This window comes from Danio rerio, chromosome 9, assembly GCF_052040795.2.
Source record: "Danio rerio strain M-AB ecotype USA chromosome 9, GRCz13ab, whole genome shotgun sequence".
NCBI classification, from domain to species: Eukaryota; Metazoa; Chordata; class Actinopteri; order Cypriniformes; family Danionidae; genus Danio; species Danio rerio.
The window spans coordinates 53,732,701-53,758,885 of record NC_141029.1 but is presented as its reverse complement, the minus strand read 5'-3'; the positions used below and the strand labels follow the sequence as shown (position 1 = coordinate 53,758,885).

Sequence of the window (26,185 nt, the reverse complement as noted above, 5' to 3'; positions counted from 1 at the left end):
TCAGTCCAGTTCTCCAATACACACAAACACAGTATTCCACTTCAGCCGAATCAGCTGACAGATTTCAGGATATATAGTAAAGTTGAAGTCAAAATTATTTGCCCTCCTGAATTTTTAGTACGATTTTCCCAAAAACAAATCAGTTTAACAGATTATAGCACATTTCTAAACATAGTAGTTTTAATAACTCATTTCTAATAAATGATCTATTTTATCTTTATCTTTTTAACTTGATTACAGTTAAAATATTTAACTAGATACTGTTCAAGACACTTCTATACAGCTTAAAGTGACATTTAAAGGATTAACTAGGGTAATTAGGGCATTGTATTAGGGCTGTGCAATTAATTGAAAATCTGATTTCGATTTCGATTTTGGCTTCAAACGATTATGAAAAAGCATTAATTAATATAAACGATTATTGCATCATATACCGCCCCCTTTTCAGCTGTACACATTTGTTGCTCTTAAAAGCGCGAAAGACCGCATGCTTATGTGTGCGTGCAGCACGCATGCGGCCGGTCAGCATTTGGTCTCATTCGCACACAAAGACGAACAGAGGAGCACAGACATCTAAAGTCATCTTAACGTGAGCGATTTAATGGTCAAATAGGTGTAAAAATGCAGTGTTTATTGATTATTCATATTAACCCTCATTTGTGTAATAAACAAATGAGTTGAGGATCAAAAGAAACATGAAAGAGAAACCATTAAAGTGACAGTGCGATATTCCTACTGCCGCCTGTTTTTATCATTAATCAAACAACAAATAGAGAACATCCCTCACTGCTCTTGACTGAAAGATTTTTGTAGCTTAAGTGTTTTTCTTAGGGTGAAGATGCTTAAAGATGCTTTGTTTCATATTTTTATTCTATTGTATTTATTTCTCTTTCCTTTGCAGCGTGGAAAATAACTGTATTTATACAGTTAAAGTCAGAATTATTATTAGCCCTCCTGAATATTAGCAACCCTTTTCCTCCCCAATTTCTGTTTAATGGAAAGAAGTTTTTAGAGGTAATTATTTCTAAACATAATAGTTTTATTAACTCATTTCTAATAACTGATTTCTTTTATCTTTGCTATGATGACAGTACATAATATTTTTCTAGATATTTTTCAAAATACAAGCATTCAGATTAAAGTGCAATTCAAAGGCTTAATTAGAGTAATTAGGCAAGCCATTGTATAACAGTAGTTTCTTCTGCAGACAATCAAAAAAATATGTTGCTTAAGGGGGCTAATAATGTTGACCTTAAAATGGGTTTCAAAATATTTAAACCTGCTTTTATTCTAGCTAAAATAAAAAAAAAATTAGCCTACAAGAAAAACATATTAAAGCAAATACTGTTAAAATTCCTTGCTCTGTTAAACATCATTTAGGAAATATTTATTTAAAAAAATTTCTCAGGAGCACTAACAATTTTGACTTCAACTGATAATCGTTTTGAATAATCGTGATTACAATTATGACCAAAACAATCGTGATTATGATTTTTCCCAAAATCGAGCAGCCCTCCATTGTATAACAGTGGTTTATTCTGTAGACAATCAAAACAAATATTGCTTATGGGGGCTAATATTTTGACTTTAAAATGCTTAACCAAATATTAAAAACTGCTTTCATTCTAGCCGAAATAAAACAAATAAGACTTTCTCCAGAAGAAAAAATATTATAGGAAATACTGTGACAAATTCCTGAATCTGTTAATCACCGTTTGCGAAATATTTGAAAAGGAAAAGAGAGGGCTAATAATTTCGACTTCAACTCTACATCACACACCCAACACTATATTCGTCACACTATTCACAACAGCGGATCTATTTTTACCCCGTTTGGCCTACGCATATTTACTTACACATCTACCCAATTGCCTGTTTACACAAACTAACAAAGCAGGTCTATTAATACCAGACGAGTGTGTCTGTGTGTGGCTCTCATTGACCTTGTCAGTTAAGCTGAAGGGCTTTTTTTCAGGGGGCCGGTTGTGAGACAGGCCCTTGGCAGAGTGCTTTAGCTTCATGGTGGTTATTATTGTGAGCCGGTCCCTCATTTTCCTCATGTCAAAAAGTTCCCAGAATGACTATCGCGGGAGAACAATTGGGATTCTTTCAGCTCGGCACACATATAATGAGGCCTGGTTAATTGTGTACATTCCGCTGCCAGGCAACTCTACAGACTTTATTGTAAACATTGTATAGCGCTTTTAAAGCCCCTCACAATGGCTTTGTTTGCAGGCTCTGTGTGTGTAATGTCCAATGGTAGTTAATGTGCTAAAACACACCCCTTTTCTATCATGTTGACACGGCCGGACCACTAGCACATGTACAGTTGAAGTTAGGGCTGTCACAATATATATAATATAATAATATATAAAAATAGTATAAAAATATACTATTTTTTGCTGGGTGCCCTAATTAATTGCTATAAACAATATTATTGACACTTATATAACTTATATCACTAATAAAAAATAATACATTTCACAACAATAATTAATTAATATAATAATTAAGTGTAATAATTCAGGTATTTGACTAGATATTTTTCAAGACACTTCTATACAGCTTAAAGTGACATTTAAAGGCTTATCTAGGTTAATTAGGTTAACTAGGCAGGTTAGGGTAATTAGGCAAGTTGTTGTATCATGATGGTTTGTTCTGTAGATTATCGAGAAAAAATATAACTTAAAGGTGCTAATAATTTTTTCCTTAAAATGGTGTTTAAAAAATTTAAAACTGCTTTTATTCTAGCCAAAATAAAACAAATAAGACTTTCTTCAGAAGAAATAATATTATGAGATATACTGTGAAAATTTCCTTGCTGTGTTAAACTTCCTTTGGAAAATATTTAAAAAAGAAGAAAAAAATTGGAAGGGGGCTAATAATGTTTTGTTGGTGCGATACTTTGTAGTGTGCAATTTAACATAATTGCCTCTAGAAGTCGCCAATGGAAATAAAACAAACACACATAAGAAATGCACGTATGTCAGACATGAAGTTGGCGCGGACCAACGCACACTCACAGTAATTTCATCGTTAATCAATCCAAACGTGAGCGTGAAATCTGGCGTACGCAAAGTTTTTGTGGTTAAGCAGCGTTGATACATGAGGCCCCTGATGTTCACTGACTGCAATGCTTAATTGATTAACATGTTTACAGTCTGGTACAAAAGACGGTTTTGGTGCATACAGTATAGGTAATATTACGCTTAATGACAACTATGAGGGGGTGAATTTTTTTTTATAACTCATCTGTTTCGTTTTTATTAGGTTTTATTAGGTCTGTATAACTAAGGGCATGGCCACTTGAGTGACAGTGGTTGTTGTACCCATGTTGAAAAAATGGGTAGGGTGGTTATGTTTAGGTGTGATTTAAGGTTAGTTGTGTTGCCTTTTTTCGTCGCCGCTGTTCTGAAACAAATTCGACATATCGGCTCGTTCACATTAGCGGACTCTCATTTGGTCTAAAGCCAATAAGTTCTCACAACGGAGCTGAAGACTGTGGCTTTCAAATCAAGTCAATCCCTGGTTGAAACCGAGTCCAGTCTCACGTGGATTGCAGACCCACAGAGACACTCCTTTTTGGACTTAAAATTCATCCAGCCCAGGTTTCTAAATTTCCTAAAATGTCCAGGATTTAACTTTTGCTTTTACTTTCTAAAGCTTGTATGCTGCGAGACTGAGAGAAAAAGTAAACAATAGATTCTTTAATCTAAATTCAGAAAAACTTTACTATATACAGTTGAAGTCAGAATTATTAGCCCCCCTGAATTATTAGCCCCCATGTTTATTTTTTCCCCAATTTCTGTTAAACGGAGAGATATTTTTTCAACACATTTATAAACATAATAGTTTTACTAACTCATCTCTAATAACTGATTTATTTTATCTTTGTCATGATGACAATAAAAATATTTGACTCGATATATTTCAAGACACTTTTACACAGCTTAAAGTGACATTTAAAGGCTTAACTAGGTTAATTAGGTTAACTAGGCAGGTTAGGGTAAGTAGGCAAGTTATTGTTTAACGAAAAATTATACAGCTTAAAGGGGCTAATGATATTAACCTTAAAATGTTTTTTTGTTTTTTTTTTTATTAAAAACTGCTTTTATTCTAGCTGAAATAAAAGAAATAAGACTTTCTCCAGAAGAAAAAATATTATCAGACATACTGTGAAAATTTCCTTGCTCTGTTAAACATCATTTTGAAAATATTTTAAAAAAGAAAAATAAATTTAAAGGGGGGCGAATAATTCTGACTTCAACTGTTCCTGTACTCGGAGAGGATGAAATGACTGATCTAAACTGGCTGCAGAATATATGTATACCATTATTATTATTAAAGTCAATCGAAGCATTTGCCTTATTTAAAGGACCTAAAAGTTTTAAACTTGTAATTATGATAAATTTTTAAAGATATTCTTTAAAATTATTTCTTATTTGCTAATTATTTTATTAATTTGATGATGTTTTTACATTGCATATCTATACATATCTAATTTGAATATTTCATATACAAATCAAGTTTGCTTTGAACAGAAGCAGAGCTTACCCTGCAGTGTGTGCACATGGCTTTTGAATAGCATAAAAGTAAGAGAAATAGTTTTATTTAACAGTCTTTTTTAACTTTAACCCATTGAGAAGAAATTGTGTATAACTGTCACAATTACCAGCGTAATCGTCTTTCATTGCTGGATTTCACTAAGAATAACTCATGGACTACAATTCCGCCATTTCTGGACTACAAATTCATACATGCACTCCGGTCACACTCACACATGCTTCCTCATCTAGACTGATTACTCGCACCACCTGAGGATTGACAGAGACTGATTGCACAGACTATTTAAGCCACACACTCACCCGTTCAGTTTGCCGAGTCTTGTTCACTGTAAGTAACACTACAACGCGTTTCCCAGTCTTGTTATCCTGTGTACCGACCTTAGCCTTGGTAGCATTCTTTGTCTGCCGCCTGCCTTTTGACCTTTCGCCTGTTACTGATTACAATTCTGGACTGCCTTCACATACCCGTTTGCACCTGTATTGACCATTGCTTGCATGACGACGAATAAACCTGCATTTTGGATCCTACCTCAGTTGTATGTGTCACTCCCCTTGGTTACAATAACAGTGTCATATTAAATACAATTATTATTCAAAATGAAATTGTGTTTTGTTCGTTGCATATAGTTAAAGGTGCAGTAGCTGATCTGCCAAAATGCTAACCGCTTAGCATATTATCTTTCGACGGCGGGGAGGGACTGTGATTCAAAGCCACACCTCCTGATATCGCGAGCGCGCGGACCGCGTCACAACAGCCGACAGACAACTTACTAGTTCATGTCATCCACCAGTTAGTTAGGCCGTACTCACACTAGGTACAGTTGCCTCGAACCGGGCCAAAGCACGCTTGTCCCCCCTCCCGTCTCCCCCGACGGCCCGCACTCACACCATATCGGGCCTCGGCACGCTTACGTCATCGCTGCTGCGCTGTTCAGAAGCGCTCTCTATGGCAAGCCTTTTTAGCATTTAAATCTTTGTTCTGACTCCATAATATATTTAGAGAGATAACTCTAATTATATTTTGACTAGTCATAATTATAATTCGACTAGTTAGAATAACAATTAGAGATATCTGCAATTGCAATTGTACTAGTACGAAATCAGATTGGAGATATCTGCAAATATATTATGACTAGACATATTCCTCTATTGACTTCCATTGAAAAATATTTGCAGATATCTCTAAATGAGTTTTGACTAGTCACAATTGAAATTAGAGATATCTCTAACTGAGTTTTTACTAGTCATAATACATTTGGAGATGTCTTTAATTCGTCATATTTAGAGATATTTACTAATATATTTGAAGATATCTCTAATTAATTTACTAATAGTCGAATTACAGTTGTAGATATCTTGAATGGGATTTTTGACGAGTCAAAACTCAGAGATATCTGCAAATATTTTTCAATGGAAGTCAATAGAGGAATATGACTAGTCATAATATATTTGCAGATATCTCCAATCTGATTTCGTACTTGTACAATTGTAATTGCACATATCTCTAATTGTCAATCTGACTAGTCGAATTATAATTATGACTAGTCAAAATATAATTATATCTCTAAATATATTTATGGATAGTCAGAACAAGGTTTAAATGTTAAAACGGCTTGCCATACACTCTCACTCAGCAGCACAGTGGAGAGTTCTCTAGTTATATCCTTTCAGTCGTTTGTCATGCAGTGACATGCCGTCAAATATTTCGCCAAACAGTCCTTAGGGATGCGGGGACACGCAGTCAGTTATTTTACCGGACAGATCCGCCACTTTTGGCGCTCAAAAACAATCATAAAGCTCTCGTGCTGCAGGAATGAGGAGGTCTGCTGAAGGTGCGCAGCTGTCATGCTGTGAGGAGTTCTCGTCTTTAATAAACTACGGCAGTTTGCGATCACTGAACAGTAAGAATGATTAATAAATCCATATGAAACAGCCCCTTAAAGTTCACGTCTCGCTTTCGGTTTCGGCCAAGTGTACCGCGCTCAGGCACACCTTTTCCAACCGGGCCAGGGCCGGCCAAGTGAACCGTGCTTGAGCCCGATTCAGCGCACTCACACTTCTCAAACGATCCGGGAAACGGGCCTGGGCACGATACGGATGGCATAGTGTGAGTAGGCCCTTAGTGCCAGCGCCGTGCAGGAATTACATGAAATACTTTGCCACACTTGCATGCTATTTCAGAGCGAATATTCAGAGTAACGTTAGCAGTAAACAGTATATAAAGGCTGTGATTGTTCAAAAATGACCCAATGTGAATATAAAAGCAACTTCAGCTCAATAAAGCAGGCTAGGCGGAATAGCGCTGTTTACTGGTGTTTTGTTGTTAAACTAAATATAAATCTACATTATTGACCTTATTCTAAAATGCGGAAGTGTGCCTGTTTTCGCGATTGTCTTAGAACTTCCGATTCAGTCGCCTATGGGAGAAATGACAAGGAATAATAAACGGCAGAAAATGGCCAAACTACTTGCTCAACAAACAAATGTTTGCATGACTATACAGACCAAGTAGCATAATATAATAAGAAAATATTAAATTGCAACATCAAACAGCGTAACGAGCAGTTGTTAACGTCAAAAAATGAATGGAAGTGAATGTGACCGGAAGTCGCGAGACAAAAAGATTCTAATGGCAGCGCCCACTCGTCAGCTGAGAATAAGGTGAATAGATGCTGTCAAGGAACCTTATGAAACTGAAAATAATCACATCAATCTTTCACTGGGAGATTTCAGTGGCTGAACAACACGTCTGTGCATATAAGTCATTCATAACACAACACAATCTAACATGAAACAGTTTCAAAACAGAACATTACCTGTCTAACAGTAATACTTCAGCCATGGTGTCTTCCTTTCTCCAGCATGCTAAAGTAACTCCAATACTGATTCAGAATTTTCAAAAGTTTCAATGCAGCATTTCATTTCTCCCAGTCCGTCTCGTGACCGCGCGGCCGCTTTAAGAGCGAATTATACTCGCGCCTGGCATTACAGTAATTGGCCCGAGCTCGGCTGTTATTCGGCGCCTCCGGCTCCGATTCGGCATCTGCGAGCGGCCCGCAGCTCGCTCGCGCACATGCGTTTGTGATGCAGACGGGCACTCGCTAATGGCGGATCTGTGTGAACAGATGCGCAGAAGTCGGAATCTACATTTGTTGAAAGACAGTCTGACCTGCCTATTGGAATTAAGGGAGATGACGGTCCGACTCTATTTAATTGGACGAACATTTTTTAGTTTAATGCTTTACCCAGAATATAAAAATACATATAAACACATTTAGATCATTTACTGTAATCATTACTATTGGACTGTGAAGACACTTTCAACCAGCACAACAAAAAATGATCTGAAGACCATCACCTACTGCACCTTTAACTATACATGTGCTGTGGGTAAATGCTGTGTTTCAATTCGGCTACCACCGCAAGTATATTTCAAACCTGTGGGAAGCACTGAAATGAGCCAATAAAACTATTATGTTTAGAAATGTGTAGAAAGAAATCTTCTTTCTGCTAAAACAGAAATTGGGGGGTGAAATATACAGGAGGGCTTATAATTCTGACGGTACAAGCCAGAGCTGGAGGATTTATTTTTTAATTATTATTCATATTATTAACAGTGCATTTTCCAACAATTATGCACTGGTGATAATGCAACAGCGTGTTTCCCTGCTTGACTTGTAAATTTGACATGAATAAATTGTTACAGTTCAGTTGCTTCTCAAAGAGTCACTTAATTCGTAGTGAATTTCACGCATTCTCGAGGAACTGTTGCAAATGTGCATTGCAAAGGAAAAAACTCACACAAGCAAAAATGAATAAATAAATATGGAATTTGCATTTACAAATAGTTTGGCCCATTTTTGTAGCATTTGCAATGCTGGCAATACTTCCAAAGACACAATTTAGTATTTAATCTTGCAAAATGCTTTGAAAAGGCAGTCGATGCAGGTCACTGCAGTATATACACCCACCGGCCACTTTATTAGGTACACCTGTCCAACCGCTAGTTAATGCAAAATTCTAATCAGCCAATCACATGGCAGTTTATGGGTGTTTCCCAGCGCTGGGTAAAACATCAGCTGGAATAGTTGGCTGATCATTCCTCTGTGGCGACCCCTGATGAATAAAGGGACTAAGTCAGGGGTGTTGCTAGACCCCATTTACTGGGGCACGCGCCCCAGTAAAAATCACCAGTGTCCTGCTTTTGCGCCGCTCATGCATTGTTAAACCGGCGTAACAATCTTCTATGTGGAAGTGCCGGCATGCAGTAAGTTTTGCAAGTCAACAAAATAAAGTTTAAATAATATGATGGTGATCTTATTTAGTACAAGCATGGCTCCATGTATGAAGCAAAAAAGGAGGGATGATGAGTCAGGGAGGTAAGACTTAATAAACCTAATTCTCGGCTATGAGTCGGGTCTAAGACAACACACAACAGATAACTCTATAAAACATCTTTTTTTGTTTTTTTATAGAAATATCTATAGAATTTCATTCTAATAAAATTAATATTAGCCCCCCTGAATTGTTAGCCCCTGTTTATTTTTCACCCATTTTTTTTTAACTAAGAGAAGTTTTTTAACACATTTCTAATCATAATAGTTTTAATAACTCATCTCTTATAACTGATTTATTTTATCTTTGTCATGATGACAGTAAATAATATTTTACTAGATATTTTTCAAGACACTTCTATACAGCTTAAAGTGACATTTAACGGCTTAACTAGGTTAATTAGTTTAACTATTCAGGTTAGGGTAATTAGGCAAGTTATTGTATAATGATGGTTTGTTCTGTAGACTATCAAAAAAAAAAAAAAAAAACGTAGCCTAAAGGGACTTATGATTTTGTCCTTAAAATGATGTTTAAAAATTTTAAATCTGCTTTTTATTCTAGCCGAAATAAAACAAATAAGACTTTCTCCAGAAGAAATAATAATATCAGACATACTGTGAAAATTTCCTTGCTTTGTTAAACACCATATATATATATATATATATATATATATATATATATATATATATATATATATATATATATATATATATATATATATACAGTTATCCAGCTGTGCCCCAGTGGAGCTTTATTTATAGCAACATCCCAGGACTAAGTCAAAGGAAAATGAAATACAGTAATCAGGAACTAGTGGGAAAATGTGCTTAAAATTATCATCACAATACAAAAATCTTGACATTATTGTCTGAACACTACAACTTTCACAACTTCAGTCACACAGTTAACTAAAATTAGACTGCATGTATTTTGGCTGCTGCCTAAGCTGTACATTAAGCTAAAAAAAGTCCAAGTAGAGCACCATTACACGTGTTTTACCTCTCCGCCTGTCAAATAAAGACAAAAGCTCTTGGCTTGCAGCCTTGAAAGAAATCAAGCTGCTGTAATAATAAAAAAGGCTGCTCCTCCCTTCCCTGTCAAGCCTTATCTTACAAAAGCATCTCAACTTGTTCAAGCTCCTACAAGGGCATGTGTTCAAAAATAGCAAAACAGCAAACCGCAACAACAACCAAATAAAAGACACAGCATTTAATTGCAAAAATTTAAATTGAAAGGAGATGAATGGTACGGACTGAAAAAAAAGTGTGGTGCACTGCGAAAACATATATTTTACTGCTTGTTCAAACTACTAACAGTTGGAGTAAGCACAATTATCCGCCATCCAGTGAATTTTTATTTCTTTTTTTAATATTTCTCAAGTGGTAATTAACAGAGTAAGGAATTTAAGGAATGTCACTTTAAGCTGAATACTTGTATCTTGAAAACAACCCAGGCTCATTCTGAAAACGTATCACTATATACTTTTCTAGGAGAGCACCAAATACGTCCCAGCAAGTACGTGTCTTTGCAATTTTTCGCGAATCCACCAGAGGTCGCTGTATAAACTTTTTCAGTTCTCAAATTTCTGCCACGAGTGCCATTGACACCTGCTGTTCTCCCGTAAATCCACCAGAGGGTGCTGTCAACTAACTGACCGGCACGCTTTTGTTTTTTTGCAAGGCACAAGCCATTGAAGTGAATAGGTTTCATAGCGCAGTGCTTTCCGTGTCCAGACTGAAAGCCGCTTTGAACCATCCAGCAGTGACAGCTCAAGAAGATAAACTAATGTGCCTTTTTTCATCTCATGTTTTCAGTTTATCCCTTTACTAAATATTTGTCTCCGTTTTTAACTCATAATCATAAGTGAGATTTAAATACTATTATGACCACTAAACCAAAAAATGGTGCTGGTTTGCAAATCTGGTCTACATATTTAAATCTTGTTCCCTGATTGTGTCTCACTTAGGTGTTGTTTATACTGGTGCATTTAAAAACATTTAAGTTCTGTTATGGTTGCGCCTGGCATCCATCTATACTACTCTGATATATTTGACCTTTGAAAATGGAGCATTTGAAGACCCTGTTTTAGTTTGTTTTACAGGGTTTTTACACATTTTTACTATTGAAATTCCATGACTTTTCCAAGACATTTCCAGAACTTTTAGGTACATTTTCATGACGTATTGTTTCATGTAATGTCTACATGTACATGGTAAACAAGAAAAACTATGACGTTCAAATTTATTACAGCATATCATAAAATACGCAACAATCTATTTTGTTTAAATTAGTTTTTATATCTATGTAAAACTGATTTTGATCATGCTTACACAGCACTAACAATGTCACGGTTGTGTAGAGGAAAGGGTCGAGGACTCAAGTGCAGGGAAATGATGGGTATTTATTGAACAAAATCAAAAGGAAAACAGCAAAACAAACTACCCCGAGGGGGATAACACTAGCAAAACTAATAACCAAACAAACAAACTTGACTGGGCAGGCTGGTAGGGATCAGGGCTGGAACACACGACAGGACAAGGAGTGAAACGATGACATACGGTGACGAACAGGCCCAGGACGACAGACATGAGGGGATTATAAACAGAAATAAATTAACATACAACCAGATGAACACAATTAACTAATAATAGGTTAACAAGGAGGGTGGGACTAGACAATAGACGGGAGAGCACATGACACAAAGAGACAACACAAGCCATGCGGTCACATAAAACAAGACTAGAATATGCAGCCAATGAGATAACTCATTAACCGCATGTTCATGACAACCCAAGCACGCGGTGCATGTAAACACGCACCACGTGCTAAACACAACACTAACAGAAGACTGAACGCAAGACACGATTACACGATGAATGAAAACACTCACCGTGCACTAACACACGCAGCGAGCATGTTTTATCCCAGCTCCGACCAAAACCGAAACCAACTGGACTGAGACGCTGGGAATGAAACACCACGCTGCAGACAGAAGAATGTCAATACTCGGACGAGAGCACGCACTTGAAAACACGCAAAGACCTCAAGCGGGGACGCGCACGGTCCATGTGCGTTCACAAATGGCGCTCATACAGAGACACACACACAATGACAAAACAAGTGCTCGACTCAAGAAAACTCGAGCTGAGCACAACAGGACAGGATTAGACAGAGCCAGTGTCAAGACTCTGCCACCAAAACAAAATTTACATGACCAGAGCGGCAGAACCCTGACTGATATATATATTTGTCAATAATAGGTCATTTATTAGTATACATAACAGGACATTTACCTTTATAACATCAATACCTTAAGACTGATAAGTTGTAATGTGAAGTGAATCTAACAAGGAAAGTGAGGATCCAAATGCAGGATTTATTAAACAGAATGGTCTGGCAAGCAATAATCAACACAGAAGCAAACAGATGTATACGGGCAATTCATGGTCAAAATAACAAGCGAGTGATCAGCAGACAGGGATAAACAATAAAACAAACAAAACAAAGCGAAGGTACAAAATCATGGAAGATCAAGGAAAATGCATTGTAATGTTCACAAACAGATAAACAAGACTCAGTGTTCGCAATCAAACAAGATCTAGGGCAGATGTGTAAGTGGTGCATGACTGGATCTTGTAGTTCTTTTGTTGGCAGATTTGTAGTGCTCCAGCGATCTGCATAAGCTAGATCGCTGGTGAATGTGACATAAGTATTTAAGTATATTATAATATTTTTATATATATATATATATATATATATATATATATATATATATATATATATATATATATATATATATATATATATATAATATTTAAGTGTTTATGGCTCTTTGCATTATTATGCTGCTGTTATATAATCAGTGGCATCATTATATTATCAGTGGCATGAAATTATTTCAAAATGACAGTAATATCCCTTATCGGAACTATTTCTGTGACAATATATCGCACAACCAAAATTCCTTATCGTGACAGGCCTAAGCACAGTATAGGAAAATCTGGGAAACACAGGTGATGCTCTAAAGATTTACATTGTTGTTTAGCATGTTGACTCTCCATGGGTCCTTCAATGTAAACAAAAGCGTCCTGAAACTCTAAACACTGTCGTACTTACATCTATACAGGATGGAGTTCATAAACACTCCATAAACTCCACTATGAAGTGGTCAGAAAAAACCCACACTGTAAAAAATGCAGGGTTCCACACAATTTACTCATGGTGTCCCAACACAAATTAATAAACAAATTTAAGTATTTTGAACATGAAACAATTAAGTTGTGCTTAAAAAATTTAATTAAAACTGTGTTGATTCAGCTCATTTTATATAGTCAGAATTATTAGCCCCCCTGTATATTTTTTTACCCCAATTTCTATTTAATGGGAAAAAAATTTCAATACATTCCTAAACATATTAGTTTTAATAACTCATTTCTAATAACTGATTTCTTTTATCTCTGCCATGAAGACAGCTCCTTATATTTGACTAAATATTTTTCAAGCAATACAGGCTTATTGTGGATACGTTCCTCTGTCTAAATTTCTGGAGATTGCACAATATGTACCCAGAGGTACATCTAACTTCAACTTATCCATAAAACGAGAGCTATGATTATGATAGCTATGGTATGATGCCGCCGGCTTCTGTTCCCTTTCACGCTACCCGCTGGCAGGGTATCTTCGTATGGCCTTTCTGATGTTACCAGTTCGCCCAGTCACTCACTATGTATGCCAATGGACTTGGGATGCGAAGCGGAGTTGATTGCGACGACGGCGGGGTTCAAGTCCGGTGTAGAAAAGTTCCAGAAACAAAAAGTTCCAGGTAAAACAAAAGCAAAGATAAATATATAAATAAATAAAAAACAGACTGAAAACGTGATGAAATCATGCAGCCGTGATTGATTTTGAAAACACTATTGGTTGGGTTTAAGGAGGGTGGTGGGTGGGTTTGTAAGTCAGTCAGTTGGTCAGTCAGTCAACAGCAAGCTGGCGTGGTCGGCTAAAGTGTATATTGCACTCTCTGGTGAATTTACGTGAGAAGAGGACGCATGAAAGAAATTTGAGATAATCAAAAATCGTACATAGCAACCACTGGTGGATTTGGTGGAAAACAAAAACTACAAGCAGATGTAACTCCTGTTACATAATTTGCTGTTCCCAGAAATGTAGACCTTGGTACGTATCCGCAATGAGCCTGTGTTGGACTTTTCAACACTCACTCACTATCCTTGCACTAAACACCTGTTTTTGAAAAAGCGGAATGAACCACCAATTACTGGCATATGCTTTATGTGGCGAATGTCCTTCCAGCTGCAAGCCAGCACTGTAAAACACCCATACACTCTCTCGTTCACACACACACACTCACACATTTCAGTGCATATTTCCTTTAAATCACATTGGTCTTTGCATTGTACAGTATCTCATAATGTTGAGTTATACATCAACTTTCCCTTTTGGAGCGACATTGTTAAAGCCACAACAAAACCAAAACTGATTCCTGTTTTAGAGTTTTTCATGTGCATGAAATCACAGCTAACCACAACAATCCAATCAACTCCAAATGAAAAACATCAAATCCAGGCCAGCATTTTTTTTCTTGTTCAAAAAGCTGTTTCACAACACAAGAGGGAAAAAAGACTGTCGCAACTTCAATTTTTCGCCTTTTAATTAACCCTCTAACCACTTTACTAGATGTAACATCCTTATTTTACCACACAATCTATTCCCGATAGATAAAAAGATGGCTTTAAACACGTTTCTTTTAGAAATATGTCAGGATGGGTTTGTCAGTCAGGCATTCGACAGCAAGCTGACTTGGTCGGCCAGGTGTATATTGCGTCCTCTGGTGGATTTACCCGAGAAAAATACGTGCGAGGGAAAATTATGATCTTCAATAAGCGTACACAGAGGCATCTGGTGGATTTGCAAAAATAAAAACTGCAGACGTTCCTCCGGTTGCATATTTCGCTGTCCCCAAAAATGTAGACCTGGGTACGTATCCGCAATGAGCCTGGGTTGCATTTTTCAGCGCACTCACTCACTATCCTTGCACTAAACACCCGTTTTTGAAACAGCGGAATGAACCACCAATTGCTGGCATATGCTTTATGTGGCGAATGTCCTTCCAGCTGCAACCCAGCACTGCAAAACACCCATACACTCTCTTGTTCACACACACACATTCACACTTTTCAGTGCATATTTCTTTTAAATCTCATTGGTCTTTGCATTGTACAGTATCTCATAATGTTGAGTTATACATCAACTTTCCCTTTTGGAGCGACATTGTTAAAGCCACAACAAAACCAAAACTGATTCCTGTTTCAGAGTTTTTCATGTGCATGAAATCACAGCAAACCACAACAATCCAATCAACTCCAAATGAAAAACATCAAATCCAGGCCAGCATTTTTTTTCTTGTTCAAAAAGCTGTTTCACAACACAAGAGGGAAAAAAGACTGTCGCAACTTCAATTTTTCGCCTTTTAATTAACCCTCTAACCACTTTACTACATGTAACATCCTTATTTTACCACACAATCTATTCCCGATAGATAAAAAGATGGCTTTAAACACGTTTCTTTTAGAAATATGTCAGGATGGGTTTGTCAGTCAGGCATTCGACAGCAAGCTGACTTGGTCGGCCAGGTGTATATTGCGTCCTCTGGTGGATTTACCCGAGAAAAGTACGTGCGAGGGAAAATTGAGATCTTCAATAAGCGTACACAGAGGCGTCTGGTGGATTTGCAAAAATAAAAACTGCAGATGTTCCTCCGGTTGCATATTTCGCTGTCCCCAGAAATGTAGACCTGGGTACGTATCCGCAATGAGCCTGGGTTGCATTTTTCAGCGCACTCACTCACTATCCTTGCACTAAACACCCGTTTTTAAAACAGCGGAATGAACCACCAATTACTGGCATATGCTTTATGTGGCGAATGTCCTTCCAGCTGCAACCCAGCACTGCAAAACACCCATACACTCTCTTGTTCACACACACACATTCACACTTTTCAGTGCATATTTCTTTTAAATCTCATTGGTCTTTGCATTGTACAGTATCTCAAAATGTTGAGTTATACATCAACTTTCCCTTTTGGATTGACATTGTTAAAGCCACAACAAAACCAAAACTGATTCCGGTTTCAGAGTTTTTCATGTGCATGAAATCACAGCAAACCACAACAATCCAATCAACTCCAAATGAAAAACATCAAATCCAGGCCAGCATTTTTTTTTTGTTTGTTTAAAAAGCTGTTTCACAACACAAGAGGGTAAAAAGACTGTCGCAACTTCAATTTTTCGCCTTTTAATTAACCCTCTAACCACTTTACTACATGTAACATCCTTATTTTACCACACAATCTATTCCCGATAGATAAAAAGATGGCTTTAAACACGTTTCTTTTAGAAATATGTCAGGATGGGTTTGTCAGTCAGGCATTCGACAGCAAGCTGACTTGGTCGGCCAGGTGTATATTGCGTCCTCTAGTGGATTTACCCGAGAAAAGTACGTGCGAGGGAAAATTGTGATCTTCAATAAGCGTACACAGAGGCGTCTGGTGGATTTGCAAAAATAAAAACTGCAGACGTTCCTCCGGTTGCATAATTCGCTGTCCCCAGAAATGTAGACCTGGGTACGTATCCGCAATGAGCCTGGGTTGCATTTTTCAGCGCACTCACTCACTATCCTTGCACTAAACACCTGTTTTTGAAACAGCGGAATGAACCACCAATTACTGGCATATGCTTTATGTGGCGAATGTCCTTCCAGCTGCAACCCAACACTGCAAAACACCCATACACTACACACACACATTCACACTTTTCAGTGCATATTTCTTTTAAATCTCATTGGTCTTTGCATTGTACAGTATCTCATAATGTTGAGTTATACATCAACTTTCCCTTTTGGAACGACATTGTTAAAGCCACAACATAACCAAAACTGATTCCGGTTTCAGAGTTTTTCATGTGCATGAAATCACAGCAAACCACAACAATCCAATCAACTCTAAATGAAAAACATCAAATCCAGGCCAGCATTTTTTTTCTTGTTCAAAAAGCTGTTTCACAACACAAGAGGGAAAAAAGACTGTCGCAACTTCAATTTCTCGCCTCTTAATTTCCCCTCCAACCACTTGACTACATGTGACATCCACATTTTACCACACAATCAATTCCCGATGGATAAAAGACGCTTTTAAACACGTCTCTCTCAGAAATATGTCAGATTAAAATAGGTTGACCTCTTGACTCTTATAAGAGTGAAATATAAAGCTTTGCTGGTGACAAGTGCATAAAAGCCTCTTGCCGCAAACGCTTGATACTCAGCAAAATCCTCATCCACATTCACATTAATAAAGCCAACTGATTAGATCAAACAGAAAGCACTGCAGTAATGCTGACACTTTTTGACCAGTGCAGTGCTTTGATTGACAACAACTTGTAGTGGTTAGGACTCATATTTTCCCCTGTCACAAATCAATGCTTTCCTAAAGCTCCGTGATATGTGGATACTTTAATAGATGAAAGCTGATTAGTATCATATCCACATTCAGGCAGTATAATGGATGTACTCCACCCATAGAGTGTCTCAATATTGATCAGCTATGATGTCTCTGATAAACACAAGCAACATTTCCTCACGGCTCACTGACTTTGATGTTAATTCTCATGCTTTTTTATGGTTGAAATTAATTAATTGTGCTTGTTTCCTAAAAAAAAATCGCAAATCAAAAGATTAATATGACCAGTCGACAATATCATTTTTAATAGAGGATGCTGAAATGGGCATTGCCACAGGACTACATGTGGAAAAAACAGTGTCGCACTATATTGACTGAAAAAATGCAATCAGCACACTGGGCTGTATTAATGAATTATCAAAATATTCAGCTCATCTAAACACACATACACACGCATGATGCCAACCCAGGCTCATTCTGAAAACGTAGTCCAGCGGACGTTTCTGGAGACCGCGAAATACGTCCCGGGAGGTACGTATGGCTGCATTTCATTTTTTTAAGCGAACGCTACGGGGCGGTGTGACGGCTTTCCCTTTCGCGCTTGCCGACTGACCGCTTACCTCCGTGTGGAGGGCTTTCCCGCTGCAGTCAGTTCGTCCAGTCAGCTCATCGTGTGCGTCGGCGGACTTCAGATGCAGAGAGGAGGAGTTGACAAAGGCGTCCCGGTTCGAGTCCGGGGAAGAGCAGTTCCAGAAATCAGGTAAGACAAAAACAGAATCCAAAAAATAAAGCGAACACAGGTTTAGAGTTCATAACAGGGTGAAACGTAGTGAAATCCAAAAACGTGGTTAAAAAAAAAACAGACAAGGGGTTTTTCTTTTTCTAGACAGCTTTTCTAAATTGTTGCTCGGGTTTAGGGAAGTGAGTAGGCAGGCGGGTCAATCGTTGGGTTCAGGGAAGGAGTAGGGTGGGTCAGCCGATTGGCCGGTCGCGCAGTCAATCATTCGGTCGGTCAGACAGCGGCCTCTGGTGAGTTGACGCGAGAACATCGCGGGTGTAAACGGCACTCACGAGAGACGTTCGAGATACAAAAATGCGCGCACAGCAGCCTCTCACGGATTCGCGAAAACATAAACTGCACAAATACGTACCTCCCGGGACGTATTTCGCAGTCTCCAGAAACGTCCGCTGGACTACGTTTTCAGAATGAGCCTGGGTTGCATAATGCAGTATGTTTAATGTCTAATCAATCTGTTAAAAATGTGACAAATACCCCCAAAACGTAAAAAGCTGTAGTTTCAACAACATCTCTTGTCAATTAATATATTAATAGTAATAAATATAATATTTAAATTGATAAAAGTTTTTGTTTTCTTTTATATTTAAGATATTTTGTGTGAATATTGTTACGTGTTTACTAATTATGTAAAATTAATAAAGTTTTCTTAAATTTTGTTTGACCATTACACGGGTAATTAAACAGCTATCAGAATTAACCATCAACTATCATGTTCTACACATCATATTACTGCAAACAAACATTTAGCACATAAATAACAAGTTAATTTGAGCAAATCTGACTTTTATACCAGTATTATAACCTATGTCTGCTAAATTACCACCCATTTCACCCAATACCAATCCTCCACTTAATGACAATGTATGTAATATTAATTTAACCCCAATGAAGTTTCTCCTGACTTCTACTTCATTTCGTTTGACGATTACACAGGTTATTAAACAGCTATCAGAATTAACCATCAACTATCCTGATCTACACCTCATATTACTACAAAACAAACCTTTAGGACATAAAGAAAGTCTTCATTTGAGCAGATCTGACTTTTATAACAATAATATAACCACAATTTTAAACCACACTCAACTGAGCTAAACTAAAGGGAACTTAAACACTAAAAACTGAACTACCCTGATTTAGTTACTATGACCATTTATGTGAAGCTGCTTTGACACAATCGACATTGTAAAAGCGCTATACAAAAAAAGCTGAATTGAATAACCTATGTCTGCTAAATAACCACCCATTTCAGCCACTGTTAGTCATCTGCTTAATGACAATATAATATTAATTTAACCTTAATTACGTTTTCTTAACTTTGAGTTCATTTCGTTTGACGATTACACAGATTATTAAACAGCTATCAGAATTAACTATCAACTATTCTGCACTACACCTCATACTACTGCTAAACAAACCTTTAGGACATAAAGAAAGTCTTCATTTGAGCAAATCTGACTTTTATAACAGTATTATAACCTATGTCTGCTAAATAACCAACCATATCAGCCACTGTCAGTCGTCCACTTATAGACAATATAATATTAATTTAACCTTAACTACATTTTCTTAACTTTGAGTTCATTTCGTTAGACGATTACACGGGTTATTAAACAGATATCAGAATTAACTATCAACTATTCTGCACTACACCTCATACTACTGCTAAACAAACCTTTAGGACATAAAGAAAGTCTTCATTTGAGCAAATCTGACTTTTATAACAGTATTATAACCTATTTCTGCTAAATAACCAACCATATCAGCCACTGTCAGTCGTCCACTTATTGACAATATAATATTAATTTAGCCTTAACTACATTTTCTTAACTTTGAGTTCATTTCGTTAGACGATTACACGGGTTATTAAACAGATATCAGAATTAACCATCAACTATCCTGTTCTATACATCATATTACTGAAAAACAAACATTTAGCACATAAAAAACATGTTCATTTGAGCAAATCAAACTTTTATAACAGTATTATATCCAATTACTGCTAAATCTCCACCCATTTTAACCACTACCAATCATCCACTTAATGACAATGTATGTAATATTAATTAACCTTAATAAAGTTTCTCTAACTTTTACTTCATTTTAGTTGGCGATTACACAGGTTATTAAACAGTTATCAGAATTAACCATCAACTATTCTGTTGTACACATCATGAAAAACAAACATTTAGGACACAAATAATGTGTTCATTTGAGCAAATCTGACTTTTATAACACTATAATAACATGTCTGCTAAAATCACCACCCATTCTACCCACTACCAATCGTCCACTTAATGACAATGTATATAATTCAACCTCATTTAAGTTTTTCTTAATTTTTAATTGATTTTGATTTACTATTACACATATTATTCATTAACTATCCTGCTCTACACGTCATATTATAGCAATACAGACATTTCGGACATTAAAAACGTGTTAATTTGAGCAAATCTGACTTTTATAACATAATAAAAATCATGCAAAATCACCATTCATTTCACCCACTGCCAGTCGTCCACTTGATGATAATGTAAGGCAAACAACGTATTCTGCCTCTGTACAATTAAACACTGCTCATGCTGTGCACCAAAACACAATAATAACGTTAATAAATAATCCAGAAGTAGTGTGATGAATGAGCAAATTCTCACAGTTCAGAGATTGGCTTCAGCCAGAGAGCGATATGTCATGTCACAGGAATTCACTGGCCGAGAAAACGAACAAAACATTTAACAACGCCGGAAAAAAAAAACGACGACAACAAAGAGTTTAACCCAGCTCTACATACAAAGCAGCAACGACTGGTGCTTATAATGTTATCAGGATTTGACTGTTTACATCTTGATAAGAAAAAAAGCTATTTAAAATGTCCGCCCGAAAACCCCCTCAAGTACGATACAAACTTACACCAGCGCTAAATCGAGAAATCTACTAGCATAGCTTCTACTGTATGTATGCTAAAACATACGACACAACAGCACCGAAATCAACAAAATCGATATCAAGCATGAGGTAAACTGATCTTTCCGTACCTTAGCTTGCAGGTAAGGGGGGTAATAGTAGGTATATTGGGGGTACATCTGCCTCCACACCTTGCCCATGAAGATTAGCGGTAAATTTAGACGTGGATGTCACTTCGGTCAGAGCTGTAAAACCGGAGGAGAAACGGAGACTGTTTGTCCGGTGCTGTCGACGTCCAAACGCGGGGACTGAGTGCGCGGTGGGCGGTGGAGCTGCAGTGGAGCAGAGCAGAGCACGAAAACTCTGCTCCAAAGTCTGCAATAATAACAGCCAATAAGCACCAACATCTGAAGCAAAAAGATGAGTTTGCCCTAAAGTCTGGCATGTTAATTTAGCATTATAATATTTTAAAGACTTGATAATAACAGGCTTGTCAGGAGTTTATTCTTTTAGCCTGCATATTAAAGAGATAGTTCACCTAAACATATACTGTCACTCACAGCTCTCTGTGATGTGTTCAATACAGGCTATGTATAATTATCCGTTTAATAAGTAGACAATAAGCCAATAAACACCAAACCTTGAATATCTGAATCAAAAAGATGAGTTGATTTCAAAGTCTGGGATGTTTGCAGAGCACCAAAGTCAAATAAAGGGGGGATTATCCCTCTAATATGTCGATAATAAGCTAATAAACACCAACCAAACACTGAACATCTCAAGCAAAAATAAAAGTTCATTTAATTATCTGGGAAGTTTATTTTGCATTTAATTTTTTAATGACTTGACAAAAAGCCTGTCAGGTGTGCTTAACATTAATATTCTTGTAGATATTCCAATGACTTGCATATTAAATTGAACAAAAAATCACACCAAACAGTCTCACAGCAGTTTGAGACACAAAATTATAGGATATGCTGGTGAAGATGTTTTTCAGAATGTTGGAAACTGGTTGCAGATGACTTCCATAGAATTGTTTCTTTATATAAGGATGTCAATGGTTACGGGTTTCCAACGTCTTTTGTATTCAACAGAAAAAATGGTACTCTTTTTAAGCTTTTTTAGAGGGGAGGCTGGGATTATCCCTTTAAATAAGCTGATAATAAGCTAATAAACACAAACCAAACACTGAACATTTGAAGCAAAAATATGACTTCATAATAACAGACCTGTCAGGTGTTTAACATGAATATTCTTTTGGATATAGCTATGACTTGCATAATAAAGGGATGGTTCACAACGAACAAACCTTGAACATCTGAAGTAAAAAGATGAGATTATGAAGTCTGGGCTGTTAGCAGAGCACGAAAACTCTGCTCCAAAGTCCACAATAATAACACACCAATAAACACCAACATCTCAAGCTAAAAGATGAGCTTATTTTAAAGTCGGGAATGTTTATTTTGCATTACATTTTCTATTGACTTGACAACAAGCCTGTCAGATGCTTTTAAGATGAATATTCTTTTAGATAGTCCTATGCCTTGCATATTAAAGGGATAGTTCAATAGAAATTAATATTCTGTCATTTACCGACCCAGTGTCAGAGCAGTTTGAGTCACAAAAAAACTGAAAATAGATAAAACTGATCATATATTTAGGATATGTTGCAGAAGATGTTTTGAAGAATGTTGTAAACCGGTAGCCATTGACTTCCATATAATAGTTTTTTTTCTGTATGGGTGTCGATGGTTACCGGCTTCCGAATATAATTTTTGTATTTTGTTTTTTGTTTTTGTTTTTTTTGTTTTTCTTTTTTGGTGAACAATCCCTTTAATAAGTTGAAAATAAGCCAATAAACAAACAAACAATAAACATCTGAAACAAAAGGAGGAATTTATTTTAAAGTCTGGGATGTTTATTTTGCATTGTATTTTAATGACTTGATAATAACAGGCTTGTTAGGAGTTGAACATTATTTTTTTAGATATAACCTAAAAAGTTCATATCAATAAATGTTCTCTTTAAACCAGCAGGTCTTTGTACTTTTGTTTCAGAGTGCAGAGTGCATAAGTTTTATCAATATACATTTTTTAACTTTATATATATATATATATAGTTAAAAAAAATGTAAATATATTTACTATTTTCCCAAGTGTATATAACTACTGTAAAAAAAAAAAATCGTTACATACTTTCAGTATTATCTTGGCTTGAACTGACCCAGATCTAATCCTGTTTATATGAAATAAGCCTGCTTCCTAGCAGGTTTGAGCTACCAGAACTGTTGCTATGACAACAACTCTCAGACCAGTTTTGAAGAACTAAACGATCCTGGATCGTCTCAAATCATCAACATCCAAATCCAGCTAATTGAGTAATCCATGTACAAAGAACGATTCCCGGAAAGCAGGTAAGACAATTACAAATGCCAAAAAAATGTATGAACAATTAAATAACAGGGTGAGAATGTGGTAAAATCTGAAAACGAGGTAAAAATCAGGTGAGGGCTTTTCTTTTTCTGGATTGCTTTTGAAAACACTGTTGGTTGGGTATAGGGGAGGAGGAGGGTGGGTCAATCAATACAATTGGTTGGGTTTAGGGAAGGAGGAGGGAGAGTCAGTTGATCGGTCAGTCATTCAGTCAGTCAAACAGTCAGTCGACAGCGGCCTCTGATGGATTTACACGAGAACAGCAGGCGTAAACGGCACTCGTAAGAGAAATTTGAGATCTGATAAAGCATATACAGCGACCTCTGGTGGATTTGCGAAAACAAAAACTGCAAAAAAATAAAAACAACCCAGGCTCATTCTGGAAACGTAGCTGTTTCTGGAGACCGCGATTTACGTCCCGGGAGGTATTTGTTTTTGCGAATCCATGAGAAGTCGATGTGCACGCATTATTGCGCTGAAACATCTCTCGCGCAGCCGTGCAGAAAAAGAAAAGCCCTCATCCGATTTTGACCGCATTTTCGGATTTCACCGCATTCTCGTCCTGTTACGAACTCGTTTGCATTATTTTTTGGATTCTGTTTTTTGTCTTACCTGATTTTTGGAATCACTCGTCCCCGGACTCGAACCCGGTCGTCGAACTCTGCCGGCTCCTCCTCCTCCTCCAGGCCTTCGCTTCGGCAACATAACACGACGAGCTAACCAGACAAACTGGTTGCGGTGGGAAAGCCCTCCACACGGAGAAGCCGAGTCATCAGCCTAGCCGGTGAGCATGAAGAGGAGCGACGTCACACCGCCCCGTAGCGTTCGCTTTAAAAAACGAAATGCGGCCATATGTACCTCCGGCCATGTAAATTGCGGTCTCCAGAAACGTCCGTGGGGCTACATTGTTCAGAATGAGCCTGGGTTGGAAAAAAAAAAACATAGCTTCTAGGACGTATTTGGCGCTCGCCAGAAATGTATATAGAGGTACGTTTTAAGAATGAGCCTGGGTTGTTTTTTGTTTCACCTGACACCTCCACCTCAGACACAAGGCAAACTCAGGTTGCCAGATTGACAACACAAACAGGAGCAAGCATATCTAACTTCAGCCTTACACAGCCAAACATAACATTATATTATTTACAATTAAAACCCATCTCATATGGATTTTGCAAATCTGAATCTGCAACTTTTATCGGAGGCTGCTGCTGTCCTCTGCAAGTCCCATTTCAGCCGCGCCTGTAAACATTGGTGCAGCTTAGAAATAAAATTCGCTGTTTTCCAACAAGGAACCCGGGGTGCTGAAATTTAATCGGGTAATCTAGCAGTGGGCTGGTTATAGAGATCAAAACATAGACAGACGTTCTGTCACTCAAAGCACATTTTCAGAGGAGAATAACTGACTTCAGCATTGTTTTTCAGATAAACAAGAATGTTTTCTTAAATATCTGCAAACATATTAAGGTCCTTTTATGCTTTAGAGGACTCAAAAACTTGTACAGCACCTTCAACAGCATTACTACAGGCCTCTGGTTTGGAGTCCAGCCAGAATCTCATGTGAGCAAAGCTTCCTGTTCGGCTTCGGGAGACAGGAAGCTTCACGCAGGTCGAAGCTCAATGAGAAAAAGCAGCGTTGGACCAAAGCCTAAAAAGCCAAAGCCAATAGAGCGAGTGCAAGATCTTAATCCTCTTCATGTAGACAATGGAGAGGAGAAAAGATGAGTAAACCTGTAGTCATATAATTAGAAGCATTATTATATACCTGACATTGAACGTTTCAATGAATAGCTGTACCCTTAAAAGTATTATATGTGACTATTAGTCTCAGACGGCACTCCCACAAATCTGTCTGATGCTTATTGCATGAACAAATGGGATATATTTTAAACAATTAAGCATTTTAAAAAAGAAAACACTGTAATTTTATAATAGTTTTGTGCGTGTTTTAAGCTGGCTGCATCTGTTTGGCTGTGAAAACAGTAATATTGGAAAATATTACAATTTTAAAGATTATTATTACAGTATCAGTTACTTGTTTTTCTTTATTTTGTTTTGAAAAGTAAGCATTTAAAAAGGGAAATAATTGTATATTTTTATAATATATAATATATAAATAATTGTTTAAAAGGTGCAGTGTGTAAGTTCCAGTGTTGGATAAACCTTATCACTTCATGAGTAAGTGCACTATTCTGTGCTTCAGAATGGCAAACAGCCATCACTGTGTATCTCGTCATGTAGCGTGTTGTTAGGACACGGGGTTACAACATGACTTTCTCACCTGATGTTTACTCTCGTAATATTTATATTTTTTTGCTAATTAATAACCTCATGTGGAACTCAAAGTGCCCTATCATACATCCAACGCAAGGTGCGACGCAATTGTTGTTTGCTAGTTTCAGCTTGGAGCAAGAGTCGTTTTGACGTTTTGCAGCACGCTGTTTAAATAGCAAATGCATTTGCGCTCATATGTGCGCCCATAGGCATTCTGGTCTAAAAAGGAAGGCGTGTTGAGATGTATTGCTGGCGCGTTGCTATTTTGAGAAACTATATTACATTTTTCAATAGACCAGAACAAAGCTGGTCTATTGTCCAGCACAGAGCGCCTTAGTTGTGCGCCTCGCTAACACATTGCTTAATACACACAAGATGTAGAGCAATACGCAAATATCTTTACATA

General features: G+C 37.2%; 1 protein-coding gene across 2 annotated transcripts in view; it reads right to left on the bottom strand.

Annotated features, from left to right (window-relative positions):
- rbms1b (RNA binding motif, single stranded interacting protein 1b) overlaps positions 1 to 21,390 on the bottom strand; it is a 172,096-nt gene extending 150,706 nt beyond the window's left edge. For both annotated transcript variants that reach the window (XM_087268581.1, XM_087268584.1), the window contains exon 1: positions 21,208 to 21,390. In XM_087268581.1, the coding sequence (XP_087124707.1) occupies positions 21,208 to 21,276 (69 nt within the window). In that variant the 5' untranslated portion in view covers positions 21,277 to 21,390. The remainder of the gene's footprint in view (positions 1 to 21,207) is intronic.
- Between the last annotated feature and the right edge of the window lie 4,795 nt (positions 21,391 to 26,185).